Source organism: Nilaparvata lugens, chromosome 4 (genome assembly GCF_014356525.2).
Source record: "Nilaparvata lugens isolate BPH chromosome 4, ASM1435652v1, whole genome shotgun sequence".
NCBI classification, from domain to species: domain Eukaryota; kingdom Metazoa; phylum Arthropoda; class Insecta; order Hemiptera; family Delphacidae; genus Nilaparvata; species Nilaparvata lugens.
The window spans coordinates 53,024,970-53,040,122 of record NC_052507.1 but is presented as its reverse complement, the minus strand read 5'-3'; the positions used below and the strand labels follow the sequence as shown (position 1 = coordinate 53,040,122).

The 15,153-nt window shown below is 37.2% G+C and overlaps 1 protein-coding gene across 1 annotated transcript in view; it reads left to right on the top strand.

Annotated features, from left to right (window-relative positions):
• Positions 1–11: 11 nt before the first annotated feature.
• LOC111044395 (proteasome subunit alpha type-2) overlaps positions 12–15,153 on the top strand; it is a 32,583-nt gene continuing 17,441 nt past the window's right edge. Inside the window, exons 1-4 of the mRNA XM_022329536.2 lie at positions 12–332; positions 755–831; positions 10,179–10,292; positions 10,727–10,868. Coding sequence (XP_022185228.1) covers positions 292–332; positions 755–831; positions 10,179–10,292; positions 10,727–10,868 — 374 coding nt within the window. The 5' untranslated portion in view covers positions 12–291. The remainder of the gene's footprint in view (positions 333–754; positions 832–10,178; positions 10,293–10,726; positions 10,869–15,153) is intronic.

Below are 15,153 nucleotides of genomic sequence, written 5' to 3'. Positions count from 1 at the left end.
TGTGTCCTGATATTGATCACTCGTTTAAAATTTTGTCTCAAATTATCCAGCATCATAGTTTTGATTAGAAAAATAGAAGAATTTGTATACAAAATTTAATTTTCAATATTGATTAAAGTTTTAACATATTTTTAATAAAATTATTCAAAGTAACACTCTCTATGTAGTCATGTCATCAGGCTTGAAAAATATCAAGTAGGCACAAGCAGAATTTTAGAAATTTCATTCTAGTCTAGATTTTAGGTTATGTTTGCATTTAACCAATAGTCATTCTGCATCTGCATTGTAATCATGGCTACAGAACGTTATAGTTTTTCATTAACTACATTCAGGTAACATTTATTCATTTTTATCAATAATAATTGTTCCTTTGTAATTGGAAATCGATCAACTTTATGTTATCTTTTTCATAACCAAATTATAGATTTCATTTGTCACTGTAAACGCAACACAATGAGTTGGCGTTAGATTATTTCTGCAAAACAAAAGAATTACTAAGATTTTAGTAATTAATATTTATTAAATCTAAAAAAAAATTAAAAACGCCATTTTTAAAAAACAATTGTAAATCTTTGCTTGTTTCATCAAGATTAAACAATATTCTACGTTTACAGCCGGTAGCCTAAGTTGATGTTAGTAATGTTAGAGTGCTGCTCAAAGCAAGCATTATTAAACTTGAATATTTGCTTTGGATATTTTTTGTATTTTTCTAAATGAAAGTAACAGCTTTTTCTATTAAATACCTTTTTTTCAGTCCCTCGGGAAAATTGGTGCAGATCGAATATGCCTTAGCAGCAGTGTCAGCTGGTGCACCGTCCGTAGGAATAAAAGGTTAGTATTTGACCTTAGGGTTCAATCTCAAATATCAAATTACAGCCATTTGCTGCTTGTGATTTTTAACTTTATCTCAAAAACTCTTTTGTCGTATAATATATAAACTACAAGAGGTTGGCAAGCCTGTCTTGCTTGTGATTGTTCTTGGTATTTGGAGCTCTTCAATTTTTACAGTTTTTTAATACAAAGTGTGGTCTAATTGTGTTTTGTGTGTAATAGTCATGGTCTGAAAAGGTAGGAACATTATTCTAAGTATCAATATATTTGGATTGCATGTGAGTTTTACAAATATTGATAAATCAAAATAGTTTCTTCAAGCCAGGCTCTTGCGTTGTTTGCGTTGAAGACAAGCTTCAATCTTTTATCACTCCTATTTCTGCGTTTGTGTGAGTGTATTTACTTGATTTTGGCGCAATTATACCAACTGTTTCAGTGAAAATACCCCCAAATTTGGCCCGTACTGTATAAAGGACTGCTCTGTAACGTTGCCTATTATTTTTCGTCTCCTCGGTGAGCCGTCTGTTCGTAAGACACAGTAATAATCATTGACCTGCCTCAATAATTATTGGTACCTAACGGAATTGCCTATCTGTTGATAAGAGATATAAGACAGTGGGTCCAAAGCTCAGCTGTTGCATTTGTTTCGATCCTTACACAAATAATTCAATTGATTTCGGTCGACCACCGTTAGAGTTGAGTAGAAGCTTATTCACTGCATTTTCTTTGACAGTTATATTCATAATGGCCGTAAATATGGAAAGTTTAACAGGGATTCTCGAAAAATTCAAGAGCAAAATTATCGAAAGTACTAAGCAAGTCATAAAGCAGCAAATAAATGAGTTGAATTTTAAAACTATCATATCAGAACAGAATAGCAAAATTGAAGCGTTAAGAGAACAGAATGAAGAATTGAAACGTGACTTACAAAACCAAAGTCATTTAATAAACAATTTGAAGAGGGAAAACAATTTGATTTTCTATGGAGTTATTGAGTCTGCTGGTGAGGACGGAGATCAGGTAATGAGAAAGATTATGGACATATGCAATGAAGTAATGAAAATTGAACTTAAAGCAAGTGATATAAACGCTGTTAGAAGACTGGGAAGAAAATCGGATTCCAAGACAAGACCAATTATCCTATCGTTGGCCTCGGGATGTAAAAAAATAGTATTTTGAGAAAAATTGTGGTAAATTAAAAAATTCAAAGATTTTTGTTAGTGAAGACCAAGATAAAGAGACAAGAGAGAGGCGAAGAGAACTGAATGAAATTCGAAAACGACTCAGTGATACGCATAGTGTTAAAATGAGAAGAAATGGTTTGGTTGTGGATGGGAAGTTTATGAGATATGTTGTCTTGAACGCGGAGTACAACAGGAAGCCAGAGGAAAGCCGTCTACTGCAGGAAGATCGCCAACTAGAGGAAAATTATAAACCTGATGAAAATCGTCGAAACAAGAGGAAAGGAGAGAACCTTCAGAGGCAACCCCGAAACAGTAATCCCAATATCACGAATTTTTTTCGTTCCTCAGGAGATACTGAGTCCGCCAATTAGAAACAGAATGGAAAATTAATACCCTGAGCACATGAATAAAAAGGAGAACGATGCATTAGCGATTAGTATATTGGCGTATAATGTGGCAGGAATTGTAAATAAATTCAACAACACCCTTTTTTTCTGCTTTCTCAAAAATTATGATATATTCTTACTGTTCGAAACATTTGTTTATGATGAGGAAGTGTTTAAAAAATTTAAAATGAAGTTTGATAAGTACGAACTGATTTGGATTCCTGCGGTGAGAGTGGCACGTCGTGGTGGAGCGAGTGAGGGGAGAATCTATGGCGTCAGGAGGGATAAGGTCAAGAATGGGATTATAAAGTTTGAATCAATACTCAATTACAGTATTATCGAACTAAATGTGGAGTCACATCGATTCATCGTCATTCCTACTTATCTGAACTGTAATAAATGGATGGATGATTTCATTAGTATGAGAGATTTGTTGGTGGAGTGCAGCGATCTCGAATTGGTGGTTTTAGGAGATTTTAACGGTAGGGTTGGCAACAGGCAGGTTATACCAGAGGAAATCCTATGCGGCTGAATCGCAAAGTTGTCTCTGCCTCTAGTGTTGTAGGAGTGCGTATCGGAGATAAGTGTAAGGTCCATTCTATTTTTACAGTATGCATGATCATTCTAAACATGTAAATCGAAGGCACCGTCAGCAGCGACAATGATCTGAACGCATCTCTACAGGGGTGATTAAATCCAAGGCCCGCTATATACCGTATTGCCCTCTTTTGTAGTACAAAGACCCTCTGCATATTTTCCTTTGTGGTACAACCCCAAAGCTCTATACCATATGTGAGGTAACAGTAAAAAGTAGCGAAGTATGCAACTTTAACGGTGTTTTGTGGGACATACTTCGCGAGATTTCTTAAAAGGAAGAGACTTTTACTTATTTTCTTCACAATATTATCAACATGCATTGTCCATGTCAACCTGTCATCAAAGTACACCCCCAACATATTAACTGTATCCGTGCACTCAATTTCATCTTCTCCAATACATAATTGAGGAAGAGTAGCGGCAGATTTGAAGTGGATAGTTTGACTTTTTGTAGAATTAATTGATAAGCAGATTTCATTGAAATACTGAACAACAGCATTTGTGGAGATGTTCATGTCTATTTCAAAATTATTCACATCTTTATCTGAGAAAAAAAGAGTTGTGTCGTCAGCATATAGTGTCAAGTGAACTCTGTCAGATACCGCTGAATGAACATCAGAAATATACAGAAGGAAGAGTAGCGGGCCAGGATTGAACCCTGAGGGACGCCAAATTTAAGTTTCATTTTGGAAGAGGAAACTTCTCCAGAGGTCGAAGATATGGTGACATACTGAATGCGTTCAGTTATGTATGATTCCAATAGTTGGTAGGGGATACCTCTCACTCCCAGGCCTCGCAATTTAATCAGCAGGACCTTGAAATCGACACAATCAAAGGCCTTCGAGAGGTCTAAGAGAACAGCCGAGGAGTAATTTCCTTTATCTAATTCATCTAATATTCTCTCATACAGATTTATTGCTGCACCAATAGTCGATCTCCCCTTGACGAAACCATATTGATAGGAAGGAATAAGCTTGAATTTGAACAAATAGCTAGTTAATCTTATATGGATTATTCTTTCGAAAATTTTTGAGAGGGCGGGCAGAATTGAGATGGGTCGATAATTAGCGATATTCGTTTTATCTCCTTTTTATAGATAGGAGTGACTTTAGAGATTTTCAGGCGATCTGGGAAAACTCCCTGTTCAAGCATTGAGTTTATGATGTTGACGAGAGGGGAAATTAGCTCGCTAATACATTTTTCAATTACACTCATAGATAATCCATCATAACCTTTACTTCGCTTAGATTTTATACTCTTAATGATGGAGAGAACTTCATATGCATTTGTTGGAGAGAGAAACATATTATGGTTTGATTCAGGCATACTATTCGCAAATCCTTCTCTAGCACTGCTTTTCAATCTCTCTCTTTCAGTTTGCATTCCCACTGACACAAAATGCTCATTAAACATCTTTACTATCTCACTTGGATTTCTAATCATCTCATCATCAACTTTAATTTCAGAAATACCGGACTGACTTGTAGTTCTGCTCCCATCAACTCTGAAGCTATTGATCACGTTCCAGCAACTTTTGGATTTGTTGTCAGATTTAGAAATAAAATCGCCGTAAAAGTTTTTCTTTGCTGTGACAACCGCCGCATCATAATGTTTTTTAATTCTATTTATTGCACTCATATCCACCTCTTGTCCTGCCTTCATCCTTTGGGTAGCCATGTTCAGATATAGGCGCATTTGCTCCAACTCCTGAGTTATCCAGTTACCTTTTATGCCACTCTTTTTATTCTTGAAGTTTTTTTTGGATCTCAGAGGACAACACACATTAAAGTGGTGAAGGAGAGTTGAATGAAATCGATTGAATTTTTCATTTGTGTCACATTCCTCATAAACATTACTCCATGTTTCGTTGGATAAATGTAGCCTGAGAAGATCAATATTGGCATCTGAGCAATCGTTAATCAATGACTTGAATTTATTGTTTGGCCTCTCTGCTTTATCAGTTTCATATGTACCTCCAGCAGAAATGTCAATGCATTGGGCAGCATGATCCGATAAGAAAGTATGAATTACCTGAGTGGAGTACTGTGAAGAAGAAATGTTTGTAAATATATTATCGATACATGTACCGCTTTTCAATCTGGTTACCTGGTCAATTGTGTGTGAGAGACCATACTGAGTCAAAATTTCCGTGATTCTTGAGCGTTTAATACTGTCCAACAGAAAATTCACGTTTATATCCCCAAGTAGAACAATAGAATCATTTGAACTAACTGACATTCTGTCCATCAGAGAATCAAGATTAGCAATGAAAGTTTCAAAGACTCCATTTGGGTTTGGTTTGGTTGTGGATGGGAAGTTTATGAGATATGATGTCTTGAACGCGGAGTACAACAGGAAGCCAGAGGAAAGCCGTCTACTGCAGGAAGATCGCCAACTAGAGGAAAATTATAAACCTGATGAAAATCGTCGAAACAAGAGGAAAGGAGAGAACCTTCAGAGGCAACCCCGAAACAGTAATCCCAATATCACGAATTTTTTTCGTTCCTCAGGAGATACTGAGTCCACCAATTAGAAACAGAATGGAAAATTAATACCCTGAGCACATGAATAAAAAGAAGTACGATGCATTAGCGATTAGTATATTGGCGTATAATGTGGCAGGAATTGTAAATAAATTCAACAACACCCTTTTTTTCTGCTTTCTCAAAAATTATGATATATTCTTACTGTTCGAAACATTTGTTTATGATGAGGAAGTGTTTAAAAAATTTAAAATGAAGTTTGATAAGTACGAACTGATTTGGATTCCTGCGGTGAGAGTGGCACGTCGTGGTGGAGCGAGTGAGGGGAGAATCTATGGCGTCAGGAGGGATAAGGTCAAGAATGGGATTATAAAGTTTGAATCAATACTCAATTACAGTATTATCGAACTAAATGTGGAGTCACATCGATTCATCGTCATTCCTACTTATCTGAACTGTAATAAATGGATGGATGATTTCATTAGTATGAGAGATTTGTTGGTGGAGTGCAGCGATCTCGAATTGGTGGTTTTAGGAGATTTTAACGGTAGGGTTGGCAACAGGCAGGTTATACCAGAGGAAATCCTATGCTGTGATAGGACTTCGAAAGATGCGGTCATAAATGCATGTGGAAGGGAATTGTTGGCGCTTTTTGATGATTTTGGACTGGTGATCCTGAATGGGCGGACGAGGAAGGATGCGGACGGCGAAGTGACGTATATTGGAGCGCAATGCTCCTCCGTCATAGACTTGTGTGCGGTCTCAGTGAACTCTCTACCTGCCATCGCTTCGTTTGAGGTGGTTCCAGAGATCTTTTCCGACCATCTGCCAACGGTTACAGAGGTCTATTTGCCAGGACGTTCAAGAACAACTTTGGAGGACTGTCCAGTGCCAATTCGTAGGAAGCTGCATTGGAGACCAGAAAATGAACAGAAGTATCGCAACGAGCTGACCTTGAAAATAAGGAGACGACTACATTGGATCGACCCAAAGGATGACCTCAGATACCTGCTATCCCTAATTCACGATTTTGCGCCGACAGGTTTAACAAGAACTATGGTGAAGAATAAGGAGCAGTGGTATGATTGGGATTGTGGGAAGAGAAGAAAGGAGTCTTTTGCCCTTTTGAAAGCATATAGAAAAACTAAGTCTGTTACTATTAGAAACAGGTATATAGAATCAAATAAAGCTTTTAAACAGTTATGTCTGAGAAAGAAGAAAATGTTTTGGTTATCATTAACAGAGAAGTTTAAGGCAGTGAAAGATTCGAGTCAGTTTTGGAAACTTGTGAGATGTTTCAGGAAAAGGAGCTTCAGAGCAGGAAGTGATATTTCACTAGGGGACTGGGTACAGCACTTTGATAAGTTTTTGAATCCTGTGATCACTGGGGATGAAGAAAGGAGAACCGTATGCTGAACCGTACATAGTGGATGAAATTCTGGACACACCACTCGTTTTAGAGGACTTGAAAATGGTGCTTGCTAGAGCTATAGATAATAAGGCACCTGGTGAGGACAGAATTACAAATGAATTTTTCAAGGGTGCTCCAGTGTCTTTTTTGGTGAAGTTAGCAGACGTTTTCAACCGCTTCTTTGACTCTGCTGACTTCCCTGACTGCTTCAAGGAGTCCATTATCTTCCCAATTTTCAAAAAGGGAGACAGCAATGAGCCCGCAAACTTCAGGGGAATATCGTTCTGCAATGCAGTGTATAAACTGTTTACTGGAGCTCTACTTGACAGGCTGGAGAAATGGATAACACATCACAACATTCTGTGCGAGTCCCAAGCTGGCTTCAGGAAGTCCTATTCCACTATAGACACTATATTCAACATCATGAGTATTGTCAACCTCAAGCTATGTGGTCGAGGGAGGAAGGTTTATGCCTTCTTTGTTGATTTTTCGGCTGCTTTTGATAGAATAGACAGGCAGGCACTGTTTTATAAACTTTCAGCACTAGGAATGTCTTACAAGATGCTAAACGCACTTCGCAGTCTTTACAATGGATCAACAGCTAGAGTTTGGGGACTTCAGGGACTGTCGGAGAAGTTTGAAATGCGCAGCGGCGTAAAGCAGGGTTGTCTACTGAGCCCATTGCTATTCTCACTGTTCCTGGATGATTTGGAAGACTGGTTGGATGGAGGAGTCAATATTGGAGACATATGTATAAAGATGTTAGCCTATGCAGATGACATAGTTCTTCTTGCTCCGGACAGACTTTCCTTGAGAAGGATGATAGCTGGCTTTGAAGGATACTGCAGGTTAATCTGAGCAAATCAAAGGTAATGATTTTCAGGAAAGGAGGCAAAACGAGTAGGCATGATGTTTGGAGGTACAACAATGAACCAATTGAAGTGGTAAACAGTTACAAGTACCTAGGAATGACCTTGACATCCAGATTTTCATTAACAGATCATTTCAGGAAGAGATCATCAGCAGCAAGGATGTCCATAAATATTTTCAATGGTTTGTTCTCACAGAAAAACATCCCCTTCAAATCAAAGCTGGGAGTATTTGAAGCGATGGCTCGATCTGTAGTGTGTTATGGCGCACAAGTATGGGGATTGATTGATTGATTGATTGATTATATGCCTTTATTAGGGCGGAATTAGGACTCCTGGTCCTCTCTGCCACACAACCCTTTACAAAAGAAGAAAAATTTACATAAGAACAGAAAAAAAAATAGATTACATATTATGTAATAAGATTACATAAGATTAATATATAAGTAAATAAAACTATTAATCAAAATACAATAACATAAAATAAAAGATAATTTTAAACTTTATTTATTTATACAATTGGAAACAATATTTCAAATTCCACTAGATAAATCTATAGGAAAACCTATCAGAAATGAAGATATAATCAAGTTGCCATTCACTCACACATGCACACAAAAGAACCCTAAAAATAAAGATTTTACAAAGTATAATAATTATCAAAACAATATATTAAGATGAAATATTTTTGTATCTGTAGTTGCATAAAAGGTGGAAATGAGTTAAATTCATGTAGATTGATACAATGTAAATAGACAATAAAAATAAAGCTGAACCTGACCCAAGCCTAATCTGCGCCACCAGATCCCAGCCAATTCAATACTGCCGCGCCAAACAGAGCTCGATCGCCAATACTCTTCACAGTTGGAGGCAACAGATTCCAGATCCGACAAGCTGATACATGGAATGATTATACATAGATGTTCTATGATTTGGAATAACCAATAGTTGGGAGCCCTGCCTGGTACCTCTCACACTACGATCTCCAATAAAAACAAATTTATGTGCCAAATAACCTGGGGTTTTTACATGCAACAGGTCATGAAGCAGCATCAGAATGTGGTACTCCCTCATTTTCTTGAGTTTTGGCACATGTAGTTGCTGGAAAAATGGGGTGATATGATCATCTCTTCTTAGATTGAAGATGAACCGGATGCAATAGTTCTGAGCCCTCTGCAGTCGCTCAGACAAGGCCACAGTCATGTCATTGATCACAATGTCACCGTAAGAGAAGTATGGGAAAATTAATGACTTAACCAGCATCACTTTCACATGAAGCGGAATGAAGTCACCAATTGACTTCAATTGGGGAGGACGGATGTTTGAGGAAGTGGAAAAAGTTCAACTCCTTTTCCTCCAGAAGGTATTCAACCTGCTGATGTGGGCCGCAAACTACTGTCTTCTACTCGAAACTGGACTCTTACCACTCTTTGTCTATACAATGAGGCTCCACTTCAAGTACATGAAGAGATGCATCAATCTGCCCAATAACAGATACCCGCATTTTCTGCTCAAGAAGATTATTGAGAAAGATATATTTGTATACAGAGACTGGACGGATATGCAGATAGCTTATGGCTTACAGGCAACAGAATTCCTTTTGGGCAATGTTGAAGCACTTGTTACTAAAGTTACCGAGGGGCTGAGAGAGGGACTCAATAGCAGACTGCGGAGAAGCCAGAGATGCTCCCTGTATCCGGAACTGACTCCATTCACCAATTACATCTACGAACCGGTGGACTTTTCGTGGATTAAGTGGTTCATGATGTCAAGGACAGAGCTTATCTACCTGAACAATTACTCGCATCGACAGGACGTGCGGATCTGCTCTCTCTGCAATATGAAGGAGGAAGAGGACATAATCCACTTCATAGCCAGATGCTCGGTTCTTGCAGAAATCAGAAAACAGTACTTCAAGAAGACCCTGCTCTCCGTCGCTTAGCTGAAGGTACATCTGAATGGCGACAACTGGAAGCTAGTGGGACAATACTGCGGAGATGCGTGGAAATATAGATATTTCTTGATCCAGGAATTCCATTTTCTAATTATACCCATAAGGTACTATTTCTCTTCTTTTTTCTTTCATTGTATAAATCTTCTTCTCCCTATTTCTCATTTTTTCTTTTTCAATTTTCATGTTATGAAATTAATTTTCTTTTGATTAAAAGAAAATAATGTAAAAAACAGCTTACCTACCAACTCCTCCTGACGGCACTTTGCCATGGAGTATATGCCAGCATGACTTTTGTATATTAATTGTATAAGTGTAATGCAATTACATTCAATAAAGACATTTATTTATTTATTATTATTTATTATTATTATTATATAAATTACAATGTGCACTATATATCAGCTTGACTTATGAAAAATAGTTTTGAAATGAATAATCTTATTTTATTTTATTTTCATTTCAGCTGTGAATGGAATAGTACTTGCAACTGAAAATAAACATAAATCAATTCTCTATGAAGAACACAGTGTGCATAAGGTTGAGATGATCACCGACCACATTGGAATGGTCTACAGTGGTAAGTTGAAACTAATGAATAAACTGATCCTAATTGCAAATGTATTGTATAAATCAATTAAGTTTAATTCTTGCTTAAAATTTGATTATCAATAGCAAATTTAGTCTAACAAATGGATAAATTGAATAATACATATTATAGGCCTACAATCTTGTTACTTAGATAACCTACTTGAGTTAATTATCATCATAATCATCTTCATTTTCCAAGCGCAAGTCTGGAGTTATGTAGACATCATTCTCAGGAAATAAATGTACATTCTTAGTCAAAACCCCTAAAAGGCAAAGATATTTATGTCTTGGCAAAATGCGATTGATAATGGTGTAACAATTGAAACAAGTTACTCTTTGTGTAAATATAGTTTGACTGTTGTATTGATGAAATTTATTCATTTTAAACCATGAATGTTAATTGATAAATGTGTTACTTGGCAGGTATGGGTCCCGATTACAGATTATTGGTGAAGCGTGCGAGAAAAATCGCCCAGCAATACTTCCTTGTTTACAAGAAGCCAATTCCGACCGCCCAGCTGGTCCAGCGTGTAGCCATGGTTATGCAGGAGTACACGCAGTCTGGGTAAACACACACCAAATTTAATTCATAGTAGGAGTAAAATAAATACAAATGTTCATACGTTGGACATACTGCTATAGTCTGTGCAAACCTTACATTGTAGCATTGGTTCTATAGCGTACAGTGTTGCCAGATTTCATGGAAGCCATTAAACGAGTGCTTATTATTTGAGAAACCCTGTAAGATAGAGCAAAATAGAGAGTGTAGGTCATTTGGATGGAATCAGCATACAAACGGTAACCTGGTGTTCCTATCCTCGTAAGAAAAAATAGCATTGACTATTAAGCCCCGCACTGCAAACTAAGGCTTACACGGACTATTGAATTTGTCAAATCGATGAGACATTCTCATGCAAATCTTTAGACATTCAATTTATAGCCTGAATAAAGTAACATTTTTTGTAGTTGAGAAGTTGATATTGTGGTAATTATTCATATTAAATGAAAAAGACTAAAGAATTGTCAAAAAACCACAGATTTATTGATACTTAGAAAGACCGGTTTCGGTTATTACACAATATATTGTCAATCTCTGATAAACTAAAACTAAATACAAGAGCAGCAGAATTTATACTAGTAGGCGAGTAATGTTATTGGTCAAGGGCATGAACGCCTGCCATTGGCCCAGCCAGACAATCTCCTCCCACTCAACAGTGTCACAAAATGGCGGCTTAAGCAACAGAGTCGCCATGATGACAAATTTGTCCATTTTGTGACACCGTTGAGTGGGAGGAGACGGTCAAGCTGGGCCAATGGCAGGCGTTCATGCCCTTGACCATTAGCAGTACTCGCCTATTAGTATAAATTCTGCTGCTCTTGTATTTAGTTTTAGTTTATCAGAAATTGACAATGGTGTAATAACCGAAACCAGTCTTTCTAAGTATTAATAAATCTGTGGTTTTTTGAAAATATCTTAGTCTTTTTCATTTAATATGAATAAAGTAAGTTTAAACTTGAGCTTCTAGTCCTATATATAACGTTCCCAGATTATTTTTAGCATAAAAAGATACAGTATTCTGCCTTTGCACTTCCAATTGAACACTTTAGCACTAAACTAATTCATGTGGCTTTTTGCGTTGTAGTCTTCTTACTCCATGCACGTTGAGCAGCTGGATTGCTTCCACGTTCACATGTTGATGAAGTCTTTTCTCATGTTTTTCTGCAAATCTTTGGATTTCACTGATGACTGTCGCCACTCCCAGGTCGCGGTGGAGATCACAGCTCCTGATGTACCAAGGAGCGTCTACACAACTTTATTCTGAGTACTTTATTCTGGATGATGTCGATATTGGATGGACAGGTGCAGCCCCAGAGTTGAATTCCATAGGTCCACACCGGCTTGAGAATCTGCTTGTAGAGAAGCAATTTGTTATAATTTGACAACTTTGATGTCCTCCCAAGTAGCCAGTACATTTTCTTGAATTTTATGTCAAGTTGTTCTCTTTTCTTCTTCACATGCTCCTTCCACCTAAGCTTGGCATCCAGCGTCATGCCTAGATACTTTGCAGTGATGGAGTAGGGTACAATATTCCCATTGAGTGTTAAGGGTACAAGTATTGAAGTTTTGTTTGTAAAGTTGACTTGAACTGACTTTGCTTCATTCAATTTTATAAGCCAGTGCTTTGTCCAAGCATTGATTCTGTTGACTGCCACCTGCATTTTCTCTGTAGAATCTTCAACAGTTTCACCAACTGATAAAACTGCTGTGTTATCATCAAATGTTGCTACTGTTACATTTTCGGGTTGTGGTATATTAGATGTGTATAGGAGGTACAAGAGGGGACCTAGCAACTTCCTTGAGGAACTCCAGCCCTGATTTCTCTGAGAGATGAAAAAGCATCATCTTGTTTTATCCTGAAATAACGGTCTTGAAGATATGATTTCAGTATCAGACTGTATTCTGTTGGTAAGAACTGGTTCATTTTGTAGCACAATCCTGAATGCGATACTTTGTCGAAAGCCTAAAAATTGTAGAGCAAACTTTCTTTTCCTCCAATGTATTTTCAATAATATTTGTTATTCTGTGCACCTGATCTATTGTACTATGTTTTTCTCGAAATCCGAATTGATGGGTTGGTATTAATTCATCATCGTCGAGATGAGGCTTTAATCTCTTCAGTAGAAGTTTCTCAAATAATTTTGATATTACTGGCAGTAGTGAAATTGGCCTATACGAGGTTACATCATGTGGTGGCTTTCCAGGTTTTGGTATCATGATGACATCGGCTACCTTCCAGAAACTTGGCACATATCTCAATCGGAATGAAGCGTTGAAGAGAGAGTTTGGGAGCTCCTGTAGATTCTCTCCAGTTATTAAGTCGAAACCTGGCGTTTTCTTTCTGCTCAAATTTTAAATCTCGTATTCTACCTCCCTTGGCGATGTTGGAGTGATAACTCCTGCTCCAAGATGATGAGGAATCTCATCTATAATTGTTTCCTCATGAGGTGAGAAAACCTTTCCAGATGATGAGCAAACAAATCGGCTTTCTCTTTATTGCTCCTTGCCCAGCAATCTTGATTCTTCCTTATTGGTGTAACTTGTTCAAGAGGTCTCTTCAGTTTCCTGGTTGATCTCCATAATGAAAAATTTGTAGTAGACTCATTGGTTAACTCTTCTAAGTATTTATTGATATCATGTTGTTTTACATCCTGTATCATCTTTCTCAGTTCATTAGTAATTCTATTAAGTTCTGTTTTAATTCTTGGATTTCTTGTTGATTGCCATGATCTTCTTGTTCTTCTTCTTTTTTCTATAAACTCTCTTACCGCTACAGGATAGCAATTATCTTTGAAAATCCTGCTTTGAAGTAGTGGTGTATTTTCCCAGGCACATTGTTGGATATTGATTACAAACTCCTGGACTTCACTTTCTAGTTCATCTATAGTTTGCAGAGATGTGTTCAAGTCTATTTTAGAGTCTATCATATTTTTAAAAGTTTCTAAATCTGTGTACCTGTTGATGAGTCTAGGTGGCATTTCTTTTTTAACAGCTGCACTGTGCATTGTCAAAACTATTGGCGAATGGTCAGAGTTGAGATCAAATTCTTCTTCAACTTCAATACAGTTTGGTGAAATATTTTTGTGATGAAAAAATCTATCAGGTCTGGAATTTTTGTTTTGTCTGTTGGCCAGTAAGTTGGTTTCCTTGTTGAGTGAACATCGCAGTGGTATCCATTAACAGCCAGTAATAGCTCCTTTCCTTTAGTTGTTTAGTTGTGGTCAGTCGGGACCCCCACTGTGTATTCTTTGAATTAAAGTCTCCTCCGATGATAAATTTCCCTGTGAAGTTGCTTAGGAAATCAATATATTCTATCTTCTTCAAATTAAATCGTGGTGGACAGTAGACGGCTCCAATTGTGATCGTACCAGATGGTCTACCGATAAGTTTGACTTTGATTGAAATCGACTGGAACTCCTGCAATTCTATCTTCTTGAATTCGTGATGGTTTAGCTCTTCTCTTACAATAACCGCACTTCCGCCTCTAGCGCTGTTGTTGGGATGTATGGCATGGTACCCTCTAATTTTAAAGTAGGATTCTTTGGTGAAATGAGTTTCGGAAATGAGACAGGCATCTATTTCATGCTCAATTAGAATTGCTAATAGATCATCTTTGTGCTGTAGTAATCCATTAGCATTCCAAGTCATAATTTTGAATCTATTTTCCATGCTTCTTGTGAATGACTTCTGGAACTGAAATATTTTCCAGTTTTTCTAACCTACTTAAAATAGATTTATTGAGGCCTTCTTGCACAACTAGTTTCTCAAGAATCAATTCATGTTGAGTTGTAATGCTCAGTTCCAAATCTTTACTCAAGTTGAAATCTTGAAGACTTGACTTTTCGTTACTGTTGATAGGTACTTTATTTTTCAGCTTATCAGCATAACTCTGGTTCTCCTTAACTCTACTGTCATTTATTACAGCTCTCTGTGGCACAATAGGATCGTCTCTTTTGTTGACTGTCGAAATAGATTTTATTGTTTTTTTCTTATTTCGAAGTGCCTGCAACTCTTGTGCTACAACATATCCTCTATAATTGGCAGGATCCCAGAATTTTAGCATTTAGGCTTAACTTGTTTACTCTTAGTACAGTTGATAGTGATGTGGGGACCAGCGCATTTCACGCACCTAGGCTCCTTCTGGCAGTATTTCTTAGTGTGTCCCCAGGTTTGACAATTTTTACATTGCGGTAGAATTTCGATTTTTTCAGGGGGACTACTTCAACCTTCATACCCATAATTACACATATTTCATAAATTCTATTTATGCTCTCTGTGTTTTCAAAAGTTA